The sequence below is a fragment of the Fomitopsis serialis genome (assembly GCF_022376445.1).
Source record: "Fomitopsis serialis strain Sig1Antser10 chromosome Unknown B0H18scaffold_18, whole genome shotgun sequence".
In the NCBI taxonomy this organism is placed as follows: domain Eukaryota; kingdom Fungi; phylum Basidiomycota; class Agaricomycetes; order Polyporales; family Fomitopsidaceae; genus Fomitopsis; species Fomitopsis serialis.
In genome coordinates, this window is record NW_025954978.1 from 342,706 (window position 1) to 358,704 (window position 15,999).

Here is a 15,999-nt window from a genome sequence, read left to right on the forward strand (position 1 = left end):
CGAAAATGAGGTGCGACATGAGGAACAAAGCCCGTGTGATTGCCTGTTGACTCTAGACTATCGCAGAGGTGAAAAGTGAAGTCGACCATGTGATGGTTGGAATCGATGACGATGACGCCGGTCAAGCGCACTGGGTGAATGCGGTCACATAAGTGGTGATTAACCCCGATACGGAAATGGCCATAATCAAGTCAGAAACTCCCCCGTGCTGAGTGAAGTTCACTCGTTCAGACGTCGTATATCACCGGTAGTCCGGGTGGTTCCTTGGTCGAAAATACCCATGCAATCCCTCTATAGTGTACACTGGATCGTCTACTTCGACATCGGGTCTGGACGCGTGATTAAATTCGACATGCTCCCAGGCGGCGGCCCCGACGGAATGACTGGTTGTCTACAGGCGGTGGTATGCGACACCCCAGCCACTCAAGACCTCCCCGCCAGCTTCGCCGCAAACATAGCAGCGTCCGCGAGCTTGTCAGGCCAAGAGATCCTAGACTCGCTACTCGAAAAACCCCGAACGCGGAATCGGTACATGTACGACCAGACCGGGTCCGGGTGTCGCTTTTGGTGCCGCACCGTCCTAGAGGATCTCCAACGCGCTGGGATCGTCCCGTCCGGTTCGCTCGAGCAGTTCGACGAGTACATTTCGCGGAAGAGCGAGGAGAACCCTGCTCGATTCCCTATGCCGACGCGTCGCGGTCGTTTTTACTGATACTCAATGGTATGTCGTCTGACTGTGCCAAATTGCTCATAATACTTACATCTTGACGGGGCCGCTCGTGCAGTTGATCTTTCTAGAGCAGCTTGTCATCGCTATTGCATTCGATCGATGCTTCCTTTTCGTGTTTGACAAAATGAACGTGCAAATCCTCCCTCTGGGAGACTAGGGAGAATATGGCGTTTTCGTAAACTGTATGCATCGGTTCTGGCTCTCAAGTTCACGGCCAAGACCTCGGCCTCAACACGCGCGACAACAGTCTTGACTCACTGTCGATTTCTGTCAGGGCGGCGGGAGCGGGAAGCAAGCGCAGGAGGATGGCTGGGTGCACCGCACCGTGCGCACGTCCGTCAAGGAGGGCGGCGATATTACATTTGAATGTTTCGGTGTGGCAGGATGTCACGGACAAGGCCAAGGGAAGGCGATCGCTCTCGGTGTGGCTATCGGCTCTGGCTACATGTACGAGAAGACCGCCGAGAAGGTGTTCTATGACCTGTACGGCGAGCGTGGTGTGATATGTGTCACTCATTCGAGGCTCAAAGTTGCTGACGTCGAAATGCAGTTGTCATCCAAGGTCTCTTTGCGCGTAGTACTAAGTACTGCGCGTTGTGCCAACGGCCACACGCCGTCTGAGGAACTGAAGACACCGTCGAGGAGACCACGCAGTCGCTCTACATACCTGCTGATCTGCTGGGCGAAAGCCTTCGTACAGACGAATACGCCGCTGGGCGAGAAACTCGAGAACATCCGCGACGGCACGGAGACGCGTTGGAGTTTCGAGTTCAACCGCGTGGACCTCGCGAAGGAGCTCAAGGAGGTCTGGAGAGCCGGTACTTGCAGGCGTCGGCATTCATCGAACATCTCTCGCATAAGCGAACCACTGGGTAATATTACACAGCCTGGTGCTTTCAGCTCGGGGCACAAAGGCCTACGAACAACTCGTACCCATTGTCTAGGCGAAGGAGGCGCACACTCTTGCCTATAGCCAATGTTGTGGGAATGTTCACCTCAGATTCCCAGTGTACGAGTGTGATTTACGAGACTTAGCTGCCCGTGTGCGCGCACATGGGACCCACTCATTCATCACGACATGTACGTTGTCAGTGGCCTTTTGCAGCGTTCAGTGTGTTAAGCATTACTTGTACGACGTATCCAAGTAGCGGTTGCGTCCATCGTTACTAACTCATTGACCAGGCGATCATGAGAGGACTCAGTACGTCGAAGGTATAACGGGAGTTGATCGTGATATTCGACAGTAGTACACAGTACACACATGATAATTACAGCTGGTTCCGGAATACAAAATATACCGCAGATAGTTGGAAGCACATCGTCGGACTCCTACAACACCGCAAGTGAATACTGACGATACTCAAGGACCGTCTCTGTTCACGATCTGACCGACTTCGTTCCGCAAAAGACTGCCAACCTGTGTTCTCTTAGCAGCGCGTGGACCAAAAGGGTCACCTTCGTCCTCGTCAGAGTCCGTCTTCTGATCAGGATCCCTGTCGCGTTTCTTACGCTGTCTCGATTTCCCCGACCCGCCTGTAGCAGATGCGATGTCGCTGTCGTCCCGAGGCAGCTTGAAAGGGAGAGCGCAATCATTCTCCGGCCAAGACGGATCCGCGAGAGCCTCGTCGAACAACGACAGAACGCTCTCGTAGGTGAGAGGAATGACGCTCGAGGGATCATCGTAGTTGGGCAGATTATTCTTGCAGAGGGTCTTGAATTTCCGAACGAGCGTAGTCAGAGGTTTATTGTCCTTGATCTCCCACTCCATCGGCCCGCTGAGAAAGACTTGCTTCCTCCCCGCGCTGTCGAGTTCATTCTCAGCGCCGAACACACGCAGGTACAACATATACTGCGGGCTGCTGGTATGTTTGGTATGCCGCAATATCATGCAGAGAAGGAGCCAAAAGGCAGATTCTAGGTCATGGCGAACGTCATGGACGACATAGGTTAACAGGATCTCGATCGCCATGAAGAACAGTGTGCCCTGCACAAACAATCAGTACAAGTCAGCTCAGCCGAGAGTGAGACGCACCGTTCTCTCCTTCAACTTCATCCTCGTTTTCCATATCTCCCGGTCAGAGTTGCCCCCTGGAGCGGAAGCGGCATCAAGAGGAGGAACGAGGACGGGTATTTCTGTCTCGGGCGGCGCAGGCCGCGCGCGGTGGGGCAAACTCCGGTTATACTCCTCGACGAACCGTTTCCAACTTGTCTCATTAATTGGCCAGCCCGCGTGTCCTAGCGCCGCCTTCCAATCGAAGGCATAGTCGAGGTCGAGCAAGAAACCGACAAAGAAACACATCCAATCGTCGACAATCATCACATTTCCCTCGCTGATGTCACGATGGATCGTGCCTGCCAGATAGGCCTGCCGATGTCCTGGTCTTGAATGAATAACACTGGCCATTCGCACGGAGTAAAAATGAACGTACCGTGAATTGCGTCTCGAAGGGCTCTAACGAGTTCCTTCGTCGACCTGAAGTCCGACAAGGGGCGGCCGACAGTGCTCATCACCAATCGCATATGGCTCCGTTCGTTGTATTTCGCCTTCTGGGCATTCCACCCACAGACCGTGCGATGGTAGGCTTCGTATGCAAGCGGTCGATCCGCATGACTGGCAACTGAAACCAGATCTGCGCCGCTTACCTCGGAGCTCGACGAGCTGCGCGATTTTAAGAGCACTTTCGCTGCCTCAAGTGCGCCAAGGTCTCCGCCGTATACCACGTCCGGAAGTCCGTATAACTCTGTCACGCCTATGTCGAGCGATGCCGCAACCACCATATCCTCCAACTCTTCCGTGAGTATGGGATGGCCTTCGTCGTCCAGCTCGAAACCGCCATCAGGCAACGAGGGTCTGTCCGGACCCGGCTCGTCTTTGCGGTGCATGAACACATAGTCTTCGACCATCTCCCACCACGGCCGATTGCGGTACGCTTTACAGAGACGGTCGTACAGTACATCTTCGCGGTCACGGGCGAGTTGCCTCCAGGCGTCCTTGATTGCGCAAAGCTGCCACGTCCCTTCCTCGAGTGCGTCCCAGACTGTCGTCGATCGCGAGAACAGCCGCGGGTTCAGGAAGCGAAGTCGGCAGAGTAGATATCTCGTCGCCCCAACCTCCGCGCCATCCTCGTTGTACTTGATCGCCGTCATCCATCGGCATGCTTGCTTCTCGTCCTCCGTAAGACGGGCCCTCCCTGCTCTTATGCATTCCTCGTCGGCCAGCTTGATGTCCTCTTCAGTAGCTCTTTGCAGCGACGGATCTGCGCCAAGGACCATATCGGCGAAGGGTGCTCCCATTCGGCCGCCGACACGCGCTCGGTGATGACAGAACCGCCAGATCAGTTCATGAAGAGGCCACGGATCCTTCTTGTAATCGAACGCTCGGGAAGCGACGCCCGCTGCGTGATCAAAGCGGTATATCCGAGCAAGGTTGCCGTAGATTCCAACGACGAAGACGAAGAGCCTCCCGTGCGTCAGCATGATGTTCCTCGCACTCTTCGCTAGTTGCGTGAGCACAGCCGTCGCCGCTGTACTGTACTTGCCAATTGGATCCTCGCATTTTCCTGGCTTTATCTCGAATACCATCGAGATGCTGTGCCAGGACTTTCCCCAGGCCTCGTCGTCTTCACCAGGAAATGACATGAGTATGTCTGGTATGGTGTACATGTGTTCGTCTTCCCATGCGGAGAATGGAAATCTGACCGCGCATTTGCTGCTGTCGGCAAATTGGGGCCGGCGTTCGAGTTCAAACTCATGGACAACCGTCTGAAGTCCTGAAATCTACAAGACGGAGATAAACAGGTCGAATGGCAGATGTCATGAAATTGAACTTGACCCACCAGTGCTGGGTACATCGCCGTCTCCCGTCCCACGGTACGGACGTCTGCAAACACAGCAGCGGGATCGTCCCACGGACGTGCGCCACCAAAAGGGTCCTCAAAGGGAACGTAGACCTCGAAAAACTCCTTGTGGCTCTTGTCGAACAAATTGATTTTTCCGTCGATCTCGGCTGCCCAAGAGTCCGGATCCTTATTCACTTCGCTTGTCCGAAGCGTTTGTTTCTTGTTGGTAATTGCAACCCCAGACTTACGCGAGGGGTGTGTTCCGTACATGTCGTATGCAAGTTCCGAGCCAGAAGAGATGGATGAGTCGCTGGACCCTTCCGACCAAGATCCAGAGGAAGAGGACCGGGACCTTCAGCCCGGGGGCGACATGGCTGCACTTTATATGGAGCGAAACTACTCAATGTGATGGAGACCAATCGTGGCTGAGGCGATTACCAGTGCCACAGAACAACGACGTGTCCAACTTTGGTAATTTTCGGCAGGCTGTGGTCGAATCTCGTTGCGAGAAGGCCGAGATGGATGCGCAGAAGTGAGCTGAAACGAACACGCGGCTGCTGCTTTGTTCTTTGTGCGACAGTTATGGTAATAATTGCAGACGTTTGTCAGCAAACGAGAAGCTGTGCAGGAGCGAAGGTGGGCGAGGCTTGCCGCGTGGTCGTGGTCGAAGATTGAAATGAAGCGCTGTGGCTGCGAACAGGCCAGCCACAGACGCGTGTGCACGCGGCCACGTGATGGTGCTTCGACTGCTGTCTTTCCGCTCGAAAGGTGTCGACGCGCCGACAATGGACAGTACTATGGCCTTTTTGTTATCGTCGAGACCTGCGGGGGCAAAGAATACGGCGAGTCGTGAGCAGCCGCGATCATATTTTAATGGAGATCGCATCGCGCAACATAAGTATGTTCGAGAGTACAGCCTGTATGGGTCGTTCGCCGAGCTCCAATGTGCTTCGACATAAAAGCATCACGATGCGCCGCTTAATTTTACCTACTTGTTTGCCTACGCAAGAGATATCAAAGAGTGGAAGTACAATAGAGGTGAATAATGCTGTGCGAAGTTCACGTATTCCCGATGTGCGAGTGTGGCCCACAGGACTAGCGAACGCGCCCCCGTAAGAAGTGCGCATTGAGTGTAGTGAATGTCCGAACTGTTCACGTTCGACGAAGCAGAGGCTTGTTGCGACGTTGAAGTAGTACTTGTGGGGGTTCCTTCCAATCACTGGCCGATGATGTGCACACGCCCTTAAGTACTTATACTCAACCCACCCAACCACGTCTGTCTAGAGAAAAATAGGCGTATGCGGCGGCGACAGTAGCGTGAGCAGCTGCCGCGATGCTAAATATGATGGAGATCACATTGCAGAGCAGACGTTCGAGAGTACATGAATAAATACCAACAGCAAAATTTGATAGTACAACGGACAGTCCTGAGAGAATACTTGTATGGCACCAAGTCACCGCATCCCCAGACACGATTCCACCTCACGACCTAATGACTCGGTCCAGCTTCCCCGAGCTCGAATCGCAGAGAACTGAGGCCCGGGCAAGCGATCTGTGGCCTCTTGGGAGCACGTTGATGCATTTTGAATGGATCGTCGTCGTCCTCTTCTTCCTCAATGTGCTCCATGTCATCAGCGTCCCTCGCGCGTTTCTTGTCCTGCGATCCTTCAGAGTCGTCTTGACCCGGCTGCGAACCGTTGACATTGCGTGGAAGTTTGAACGGTAGCGCAGCGTCATTCGTCGGCCAAGACGGATCCGCAAGCGCCGTGTCAAACACGGCCAACACGCTTTCGTAGGTGAGAGGAACCGTCGTTGACGTTGACGGATCATCGCCCGCCAACGGGATGCTGTGTCGGCACAACCGCTTGAAGTCGCGGATGAGATTCATCAGCGGTTTGTTATCCTTTACCTCGAATGCCATCCGGGTCTGGAGGAACTGTCTCTTCCTTGCCGCGCTATCTGCTCCGTCTTGCGCAGCGAAAACTTTGAGGTAAACAGAGTAATAGGTTGGATAGCTCGTATGGTTTGTGTGTCGCAAAACAATCCATAACAAGAGCCAGAAGAACGACTCCAGATCGTGGCGAACATCGTGCGCAAGATAGGTTTCCAGGATTTCGACGGCCATGAAAAAAAGTGTGCCCTATAACAATGATCAATACTAAAACGAAAGTGTGAATCTTCAGACGCACCGTTCTTTCCTTCATCTTCATCCTCGCTTCCCACTGCTCCCGAGCGGCCTTGGTGTGCGGTGAACCGTCTGTAGTATGGGGGCCCAAGAAAGGAATGATCTTTTCAGGCGGTCCAGGTCGCACAGGGTGAGTCAGACTTTCGTTGTACTTCTCAACGAACATCTTCCAGTTTGCCTCGTTGACCGGGAACCCCGCATGCATGAGCGCAGCCTTCCAGTCAAAGCCGTAGTCGAAATCGAGGAGGAAGCCAACGAAGAAGGCCATCCGCGTATCGCAAATCATCACGTTGCCCTCGCTGACGTCTCGATGAATGACACCAGCTTGATATGCTTGCCTATGTCCTGCTCGACAAATACATTGTGAGTGTGACAGCGAGTAAGAAGCTGGGGAGACGTACCAATGATAGCATCCCGGAGAGCATGAACAAGCTCCTTCGTCGATTTGAAAGCGGACAAAGGCCGGCCAACCGTCTTCATTACCAGCCGCATGTGGCCCCGTTCATCGTATACCGCCCTCTGTGGGCCTCGCAACGAACCACAAATGGTGCGATGGCCATACACGGGTGGCCGGTCAGGATTGTTTGCGGTAGATATGAGGCCGTCACGGGCACCAGCAACGCCCGAGTCCGGGTGCAGGGCCTTGTCTGCCTCGCGTGCTCCAAGATCATCGCTATACGACGTCTCCGGGAGGCCATATAGCTCCGCGACCATGGGATCCAGCTCTGCGTCGACCAGCATCTCTTCTATCTCTGGCGGGAGCATAACACAGCCATGTTCATCTACCTGGAAGGGTCCGGTCGGAATTGATGGCTTCCCTTCAGGTCCATCGTTACTATGCATGAAGAGGTAGTCTTCGAGCAACTCGCGCCACGGTCGGTCTCGAAACGCTCCACGGATTTGATCGTACAATACGTCCTCGCGATCGCGCGCAAGTTGTCTCCACGCATCCTTGATTGCGCAGCGCTCCCACGTCCCCTCTTCAAGCGCATCCCACACGATGGTCGCGCGCGAGAAGAGTCGCGGATTAAGAGAGCGGATGCGATAAATCAGGTACCTTCAAGTTGTCGTTCCCGCCTGTGTCCCGTCATCGTTGTATCTTGGTACGGTGATCCATCGACACGCTTGCTCGTCCGTCGTCACGCCCTGATTTTCAGCAAGCTTGACATCGCGTTCGGTAGCTTGCTGAACCGACGGATCAGCGCCGAGAAGCATATTGGTGAGGGGTGCGCCTGGTACGCCTCCCTGCGGCGCTTGGTAGTGACAGAAACGCCAGAGCAGTTCGTGGAGAGGCCATGGCCTCTTCTTGATGTCGAATGATCGTGAAACGACGCAGGCCGCATGGTCGACGCGGTAGATCCGAGCAATGTCGCCGTAGATGCCGACGATGTACATAAAGAGCATCCCGTGTGTCAACAGGAGATTCCGCGCGCTCTTCGCGAGCTGCGTGAGTACGCCCGTCTCCTGTTTGCCAGGTTTCACGGCATACTTGCCAATTGGATCTTCGCCGCTTGTACGTTTGATCTCGAACACCATCGAGATGCCTTGCCATGACCCGGCCCATTTCTTGGCGCGTACTCCGGGAAACGACATAAGGATGTCCGGCATAGTGTAATTGTGCTCGTCCTCCCACGCATCGAACGGGAACCGAATAGGACATCTACTGCCGTCGGCGAACAGGGGTCTGCGTTTGGGCTCAAATTCTCGTACAAGCCTCCTCAGTCCTGATAGCTGGAAGAGGCCGTCAGATACTGTGAAACGAGAAGTGGACAGAGCATACCAATTCCGGATATTTCGCAGTCTCTTTACCATCAACAGGGACGTCTCCAAATACGTCAGATGCTTCACGCCATGGACGGTCCCCGGGGAAAGGCGATTCGCAGGGGACGTAGTGTTGGAAGAATTCTGGGAGAGTCCTGTCGAAGAGACTGATCTTGCCGTCGATTTCAGAGGCCCAAGAGTCCTTATTCACTTGGCTTGATTGGAGTGTTTGCTCGTGTTGCGTGATCCCAGTACTGGATTTCTTTTTGCTCGGTGTACCCTGCATGTCGGGCGAAGGCGGAAAATCGGAAGAGATGGACGACTCGCTGGATCCTTCCGTCCAGGACGCAGAGGAAGAGAATGAAGAGGACGGGGACATTGGGGGCGACATGGTTGCACTTTATATGGAGCGAAACTAGTCAGTGTGATGGAAGCCAATCGCGCGAAGGAGGCGGTTACCGCCGGTGGCACAGAACAACGACGTGTCCAACTTTGGTAATTTTCGGCAGGCTGTGGTCGAACCTCGTTGCGAGAAGGCCGAAATGGGTGCGCAGAAGTGAGCTGAAACAAACACGCGGCTGCTGCTTTGTTCTTTGTGCGACCAATATGGCAATAACTGCAGACGTTTGTCAACAAATGAGAAGCTGTGCAGGAGCGAAGGTGGCCGAGGCTTGCCGCGTGGTCGTGGTCGAAGATTGAAATGAAGCGCTGTGGCTGCGAACAGGCCAGCCACAGACGCGTGTGCACGCGATCACGTGGCTGTGGCTCGACATCCCCGGGAGTGCTTCGCTACGGGCTGACTCAGGCGCCGGTTCTTTCATTCAGTGCTTCATGATATTGGATGCTATTCAAGTCTATTGTGAAGCTTCATCTGAACTGCTCTAAAGTAACACAACGAAGCACACTGAAAAATTGATGCGGTTAGTGCAAAACCAGTGCATTGCTTGATTTTTGCGTAGTTGTTCCCTTACGCGAGACTCGGAGATGTCGAATAGGTAGTGGAAGTCCAATAGAGGTGATCAATGCTGTTCACGTCCTTACGATTTGCGAGCGGGGCACACGGTGATAAGTACTTACATAGTAAACACACGGCGAGTAAGCATGCTTCCGCGGCGTTCATATGAGACTTGAGTGTCACGATGTTTGTGTTGTCCGAAGCAGAAACGGTGAATCGCGAGGACCCGCAGTCGTGGTATATCAGATATTGCATTGCAAAGCATATGTTGAAGATTACATCAGCAGGAGAATACGAGTGTACAACTCTGAGATGATACTCCACCAAGACACCGTGTTATTACAGTCACACCTGATCACTCGACCTAAGAAGTCTGCCCAGACTCCCCAAACTCGAAATACAGAGGATCGAAACCTGAAAAACTTACCTGTATTCTCTTGGGAGCACGCTGGGGCATTGCAAGATCACCCTCGTCCTCACTGTCAGCTTCCCTCGCGCGTTTATTATCCCGAGGCGACCCTGCAGAGCTGCCGTTTGTGTCTTGCCCCGGTTCCGAACTGTTATCGTCTCGTGGAAGCTTGAACGGCAGCGCACTGTCGCTCTCTGGCCAAGACGGGTCGGCAAGGGCCTTGTCGAACACTGCTAGCACGCTCTCGTAAGTGAGAGGAACTATAGTTGATGGATCTTCGCCTCCCCTCGGAACGTTGTGGAGGCAGAGCTGCTTGAAATCACGGAGGAGGGTCGTCAATGGCTTGTTATCCTTCACTTGGAATGGCATTGATTCCATGAGGAACGTTATCTTCTTTGCCGCACTCGATTTCTCTTGATGCGTATCGAAGACGTCCAGGTAGACTCCATAGGTCGGATAGCTCGTGTTGCTTGTATGTCGGGAAACAATCCATAGTAAGAGCCAGAAGAACGACTCCAGATCATGGCGAACATCGTGCGCGAGATAGGAGTGCAGAATCTCCATGGCCATAAAATCCAGCGTACCCTGCAATACTCATCAATACCAGAGCGAAAATGAAAATATTCAGACGCACCGTTCTTTCCCTCATCTTCATCCTCACTTCCCACTTTTCCCGAGCTGCCTTGGCCTCCGGATTTGTAACGTCTGCGTCATGAGGGTCCAGGACGGGTTGCTGTTCAGGCGGAGCCGGTCGGTGACGATAGGGCAGACTCTCATTATATTTCTCGACGAATGTCTTCCAGCTGGCCTTTGTAACTGGCAACCCCGCATGCTTCAGCGCGGCCTTCCAATCGAACCCATAGTCAAAATCGAGAAGGAAGCCAGTGAAGGAAGCGATCGACGTATCGCAAATCATCACGTTGCCTTCGCTGATGTCTCGATGAATGACGCCAGCTTGGTATGCCTGCCTATGTCCTGTTCGCCAAATACGTTGTTAGCGTGATAGCGAGTATGCAGCTGGGGAGACATACCAATGATAGCATCCCGGAGAGCACGGACAAGCTCCTTCGTCGATTTGAAAGAGGACAAAGGCCGGCCAACCGTCTTCATTATCACCCGCATGTGGCTCCGTTCATAGTAGTTCGCATTTTTCGGGTCCCGTAACTGACCGCAAATGGTGCGATGGCCGTACACGGGTGGCCGATCAGGACTGCTCACCACAATACCGGTGCTGCCACGGTTACCAGCAGCGTTGCTCGAGTCCGGACGCAGAGCTTTGCTCGCCTCGCGCGCTCCAAGGTCATCGCTATACGATATCTCCGGCAGTCCGTAGAGCTCTGCGATCGTAGGATCCAGCGCTGCGTCGACCAGCATCTCTTCTAACTCTAGTGGGAGCATAGAGCAGCCTTGTTCGTCTACCTGGAAGGGTCCGGTCGGAATTGATGGCTTCTCCTTAGGCCCATCGTTACGGTGCATGAAGACATGATCCTCGAGCACTTCGTGCCATGGTCGATCTCGAAACGATCCGCGAATTCGGTCGTACAAAACATCCTCGCGATCGTGTTCAAGTTGTCTCCACGAGTCCTTGATCACGCAGCGCTCCCACGTTCCCTCCTCGAGCGCATCCCAGACGGCCGTCGCGCGCGAAAAGAGTCGCGCATTGAGAGAGCGGATGCGATAGGCTAGGTACCTTGTCGTTCCCATCTCCGTCCCGTCCTCGCTGTGTCTTGTTACTGTGATCCATCGGCACGCTTGCTTGTCGGTGAGCGTAAGCGGTTCTGTACCCACCTTCGCGTACTTCTCTTCTGCAAGCCTAAGGTCTTCGTCGGTAGCTCGCTGAACCGACGGATCCGCGCCAATAAGCATATATGTCGGAGGTGCGCTAGCTACTCTGGCACCTCCTCGTGGCCCTTGGTAGTAACAGAAACGCCAGAGCAGTTCGTGGAGAGGCCATGGCGTCTCCTTGAAGTCGAATGATCGTGAGACGACGCACGCTGCATGGTCAAAGCGGTAGATCCGAGCGGTGTCGCCGTAGATGCCGACGACGTACACAAAGAGCATCCCGTGCGTCGACAGGAGGTTCCGCGCGCTCTTCGCAAGTTGCGTCAGTGCGTCCGTCGCCTGCTTGCCGTACCGCACACCGTACTCGTCAATCGGATCTTCGCCTCTGGTACGCTTGATCTCGAATACCATTGAGATACCATGCCATGTCCCGGCCCAACCCTCGTCTTGTTCACCGGGAAACGACATCAGGATGCCTGGCATGGTGTAGTTGCGCTCGTCTTCCCATGTGGAAAACGGAAATTTGACGCGACATCTACTGCCTTCAGCAAACAAGGGTCTGCGTTCCGGCTCAAACTCTTGCACAAGGCTCCTCAGTCCTACTAGCTGTGAGAGACTGTCAGATACTGCGAACCGGGAGATCGACAAAGCATACCAATTCCGGGTATTTCGCAGTCTCTTTGACATCAACAGGGACAGCCTCAAATACGTCAGATGGGTTACCCCATGGACGGTACCCTGGGAAAGGCGTGTCGCAGGGGATGTATTGTGTGAAGAAATCTGGGAGTCTCCTGTCGAAGAAGCTGATCTTGCCGTCGATTTCGACGGCCCAGGCCTGGGAGTCCCTATTACGGTTGCTTGACTGGAGTGTTTGACTGTGTTGTGTCATTTCGGTGTTCAATTGTACTTGAGTAGGCGTAGCTTGCATGTCGCGAAGGATTTTAGGTGAGCCGAGATGTACGCGCAACGTCTATTTCGATCTTTGTGTGACGGATTTGACTCTTAGGAGAATGTAGGTCGTACGGGAGCGAAGGGTGACTGCAGTGATGCGGTTGACGTTGGACGCTGAGATGGAGATGAAGGCTTGTGTGAAGCAAGTACTTATCAGTACTGTACCTAAACCAGTGTGGCTACGAACAAACCAGCCACAGACGTGTCTGCACGCGGTCACGTGAACTACTTCGACGCCGCAGCGCACAAACGCGCGTGGTTGCTATGTAGCATGAAGATCCCCAGCCTCGCGGATCGTGACAAAGTTTACCCACTTGTGTGTGCGTACGAGCGGAGTGATGACCGCTCCCCACGCTCTATGATAACTGGGGGAACAACGCTCTCCGAGTCATCGGGTATTGACTTTATCAATTGGGCACTGGACCTCGAACTTTGAAACCTCGTCGAAGGGGAGTATTTCCACTGATTTGAGAAACAATAAATGGCATGGCATAAAGCATACGGTCATACAACAATTCCACAGACTCCGACATAGTTGACATATAAGTGTGATCGCCACCCTTCTCTTCGAGCAATTACTGCGAGTCGTTGCACTGTACATATCGCTGCGAATACAGTGGCTGTCCCTGGTGCGGAGGCGCAGTTTGCACCGCGAGAGCAAGCCTCGGAATGAACACATTCTCCGAGCTATACATTAGCTCAAAGACCCACAGACAGTCCACAGTGACGTGGCCGGCTTCCTGCGCGTCGTAACCCGGTAACGCGAGCCGCCAGGCCCGGGTGCCAGAGACGCCATGCTGATTGTACCACCTTGTCGAGACTACAGTGCAGTCCTCCGACGACTGGGCGGACACGTGAAGTCAGCTTAGTTTCGGATTACAGACAAACCGGGGACGTACACAAACTTTGCAGTATACTTCTAAGCAAGTGAAAAGGTCACTTAGAAGTTCAAATCGAGTGAGCGGCATGTCAATGCCGTCTTGATTTGGTCGGTATGTGGCGATCTTATAGGACCTCTCGCATGCATAGCCCGGCCACTTCAGCGCACGTCAGCTTCATGAGGCCTCCCAAGAGATAGATTAATAATCACGTACGTTAAGATGTATCACAATAGTCTTCTCTGGCTTCATCCCCGGCCTCGGGCGTGGCAGCGCGATGCCCGTCGGGTCCTCCATTGCGTCGAAGACCCAATCACGCCATTTACTATCCCAGGGTATTCCAGGTTGCGTCGCACCCTTCAAATTGAATGAGATCCCTTGTAATCCTTCAAACACCGGGCTGACACGTCCAGGTAACGGGATATGCAGAGGGACGACGACAGGGTCCAGGCGGAGTAAGTGCCAGGCGGGCTCCTTTCCGTCGGGACCAATGGAGCCTCGGCCGTTGTGCGTCGGCACGATCACAGTCTCGGACCTAGCTGGCATAACTTGATCACTGATGGCAGGACGAGTAGGGTTGACTTCTGGTTTGAGGAAGAAGAGCATGGATGTATCAAGTGGTTGTGGCTCTTGGGTGTGCGTAATGTTGGGAGAGGTGGTGGAGAGGTGAGTGCCATTGTGTGCTCTAGCTCCCCCTTATATAGCGGAAGACACGTTCAGTGGCCACGATGCACGACAAAGCGTGGCGTAGAACGAAGTTACTCGTAGCAAAGTGGCCAGCCAGGGGGGATCAAAGCGCGCGGAGCCAATAGAAGGCCAAAGCGCAACATGAACTGCCAGTGTGCAAGCCACAGCGTTATATTAACATGCTAAGAATGGTAATTATGACACTTACCTGTTGTCTTCGCGACAGCACCGCCGGCTCGCTCTCCTACGCTTTGGTCGTAAGCCAAACTTGCAACTTAAGTGGCGGGGAGCATGATACCGGGATCATCAGGCCGAGCCTAAATGAGTGGTGAAGCTCGCCTGCGTGTCTAGCAAAGTCAGAAGATTCGGTCGTGATCATGCATGAGCCAGCTGTAGTGTACTCCCACTCTAGGCTATTGAGGCTGCAGCTGGTACATTTCCCGAACTCCCATGCAGGTACCAGTGGATGGTGGCAAGTCAAATCTTGCTCACCGCGTCACGCTCGGAAGCGTTATCTTATCTCTTCCTTGATTTGGCAAGTGACGCAATGCCTGGCATCCGTGCAGGAAGGCGGCAGTCCTCCAGCGACCTGCCTTGTAACGTCTCTCTCCTCCAAACGCTCTCGCGGCTGTGGGCAACCCTCGTATTTTACAATCATGGCAATGTCTCGTTTCTCGGCGTACCTGAACAGGAGCAGCAAGTTCGTCCAGGACAACGCGTCGCGTAGTACGTAGCCTCGGAGCATATCCTCATTCCGACCTGAGAGACGACCTGATGTCGCAGTGATACGTATGACGGGAGCGGACGAGCCCTCCCGCGCCCCAATCACGCTCTTCAACTTTAACACCCACGAGGCTATCAAGCAATTCGCTACCGGGTGCGACTCGGACGTCGGCGGGATGTCTAACGTCAACTTCGCGCTGGACGAGTCCACCGCGTCACCGTCCACGTCGAACGAAAAGCTCGCGGAGCTCTCCAGACCGACGGCGAAGTTCTGGGGCGAGATGCGGCTCGGTGTCCGCCACGGACTCGAGGGGCGGATCCGCGGCGGGTACGCGGGCTTCAGGAGTAAGGCACGCACCTACCTGTATGCTGGGTGTTTGTTCTCATTGACGTGTTCTCCCTTTACGATGGTGCTTGGAACGATAGCCTAGGACATCGCTGTTTGGCGATATCATGGACGACGTGTCGATGCACAAGTTCCTTGCGCTGCGCGTGCGTGCCGCCGGGCACCCCCGCACGCGGAACTCATACTACGTGAACATCCAGACGGACGGGCCTATCACGACCGACCTCTGGCAACATCGGCTGTACTTTCGACGAGACGACGGCGGGTGGGAAGACATCTACGTGCGTGCGCCGTGAATTGAACCGCCAAGCCTGACCGCGCCCATTGTTGACCCCACAGATTCCCTTCGACGCCTTCGTCCTGACGAACGTCGGTGAGGTTTCGTATGACCAGATTCAGATGTACCGCGAGCGCGTGCGCACCGTCGGTGTTTCGCTCCTCGGCGGGAACAGCAGCGTTGAGGGCCCGTACGAGCTCGGCGTCGACTCCATCTTCGCGGTGAACGAGGAGGACGTCCCGCCAGACGCTGCACCTAGTGAGTGACGAGGCCTTCCTGACTGCGTCAGTACTCATGCGACCTTTCCTTAGAAACGGACGCTTCAAATGGGACGCAGTGGGAGAGGCCGGCCGTTTGAGGGCCAGCTCTCATGTCATTGCATCTGCCAGGGGTGGTGGCATCAATCCGTGCAGGTCCTACGCGATTTCCTCGGAGAACAAAACGCATGTCCGTATTCGTCGATATCGATGAACATT

General features: G+C 54.3%; 7 protein-coding genes across 7 annotated transcripts; 3 read left to right on the forward strand and 4 right to left on the reverse strand.

Moving 5' to 3' along the window:
* The first annotated feature begins 31 nt into the window (after positions 1 to 31).
* Positions 32 to 857, forward strand: B0H18DRAFT_161946 (uncharacterized protein). The gene is made up of 2 exons (XM_048036928.1): positions 32 to 721; positions 786 to 857. Exon 1 carries the CDS (start codon positions 281 to 283, stop codon positions 710 to 712), a length of 432 nt encoding a protein of 143 aa, XP_047895804.1. The 5' UTR covers positions 32 to 280; the 3' UTR covers positions 713 to 721; positions 786 to 857.
* Positions 858 to 1,177: 320 nt separating this feature from the next.
* B0H18DRAFT_995269 (uncharacterized protein) lies at positions 1,178 to 1,993 on the forward strand. The gene has a single exon (XM_048045317.1). It carries the CDS (start codon positions 1,275 to 1,277, stop codon positions 1,701 to 1,703), a length of 429 nt encoding a protein of 142 aa, XP_047895805.1. The 5' UTR covers positions 1,178 to 1,274; the 3' UTR covers positions 1,704 to 1,993.
* A 97-nt stretch (positions 1,994 to 2,090) lies between these two features.
* Positions 2,091 to 4,839, reverse strand: B0H18DRAFT_1209606 (uncharacterized protein; the record flags this gene model as incomplete). Its single annotated transcript, XM_048036323.1, has 4 exons — positions 2,091 to 2,714; positions 2,763 to 3,106; positions 3,160 to 4,507; positions 4,567 to 4,839. 4 exons carry the CDS (start codon positions 4,837 to 4,839, stop codon positions 2,091 to 2,093), a joined length of 2,589 nt encoding a protein of 862 aa, XP_047895806.1.
* Positions 4,840 to 6,058: 1,219 nt separating this feature from the next.
* Positions 6,059 to 8,906, reverse strand: B0H18DRAFT_1209607 (uncharacterized protein; the record flags this gene model as incomplete). The annotated part of the gene is made up of 5 exons (XM_048036324.1): positions 6,059 to 6,709; positions 6,759 to 7,099; positions 7,156 to 7,811; positions 7,878 to 8,485; positions 8,535 to 8,906. The coding sequence occupies 5 exons, from the start codon at positions 8,904 to 8,906 to the stop codon at positions 6,059 to 6,061; spliced, it is 2,628 nt and encodes an 875-aa protein (XP_047895807.1).
* Positions 8,907 to 9,825: 919 nt separating this feature from the next.
* B0H18DRAFT_1209608 (uncharacterized protein) lies at positions 9,826 to 12,550 on the reverse strand (the record flags this gene model as incomplete). The annotated part of the gene is made up of 6 exons (XM_048036325.1): positions 9,826 to 9,834; positions 9,898 to 10,464; positions 10,514 to 10,854; positions 10,911 to 11,043; positions 11,098 to 12,267; positions 12,317 to 12,550. 6 exons carry the CDS (start codon positions 12,548 to 12,550, stop codon positions 9,826 to 9,828), a joined length of 2,454 nt encoding a protein of 817 aa, XP_047895808.1.
* Positions 12,551 to 13,100: 550 nt separating this feature from the next.
* On the reverse strand, positions 13,101 to 14,294 carry B0H18DRAFT_162143 (uncharacterized protein). Its single transcript, XM_048036929.1, has 3 exons — positions 13,707 to 14,294; positions 13,512 to 13,649; positions 13,101 to 13,454 (listed from the first exon to the last, which is right to left on the reverse strand). Exons 1-3 carry the CDS (start codon positions 14,094 to 14,096, stop codon positions 13,188 to 13,190), a joined length of 795 nt encoding a protein of 264 aa, XP_047895809.1. The 5' UTR covers positions 14,097 to 14,294; the 3' UTR covers positions 13,101 to 13,187.
* A 545-nt stretch (positions 14,295 to 14,839) lies between these two features.
* On the forward strand, positions 14,840 to 15,881 carry B0H18DRAFT_873530 (complex I intermediate-associated protein CIA30; the record flags this gene model as incomplete). Its single annotated transcript, XM_048040300.1, has 5 exons — positions 14,840 to 14,903; positions 14,961 to 15,264; positions 15,332 to 15,527; positions 15,586 to 15,781; positions 15,835 to 15,881. 5 exons carry the CDS (start codon positions 14,840 to 14,842, stop codon positions 15,879 to 15,881), a joined length of 807 nt encoding a protein of 268 aa, XP_047895810.1.
* Between the last annotated feature and the right edge of the window lie 118 nt (positions 15,882 to 15,999).

Bases quoted from the DNA above. Each gene is read 5' to 3' on its own strand.
- B0H18DRAFT_162143 (XM_048036929.1), bottom strand. From the start codon at position 14,096: ATGCTCTTCTTCCTCAAACCAGAAGTCAACCCTACTCGTCCTGCCATC. The intron at 13,650-13,706 runs GTACGTGATTAT...CGTGCGCTGAAG, and splicing joins CTATTGTGATACATCTTAAC to TGGCCGGGCTATGCATGCGA. The intron at 13,455-13,511 runs GTACGTCCCCGG...GTGTCCGCCCAG, and splicing joins AAGTATACTGCAAAGTTTGT to TCGTCGGAGGACTGCACTGT.
- B0H18DRAFT_995269 (XM_048045317.1), top strand. From the start codon at position 1,275: ATGCAGTTGTCATCCAAGGTCTCTTTGCGCGTAGTACTAAGTACTGCG.
- B0H18DRAFT_161946 (XM_048036928.1), top strand. From the start codon at position 281: ATGCAATCCCTCTATAGTGTACACTGGATCGTCTACTTCGACATCGGG.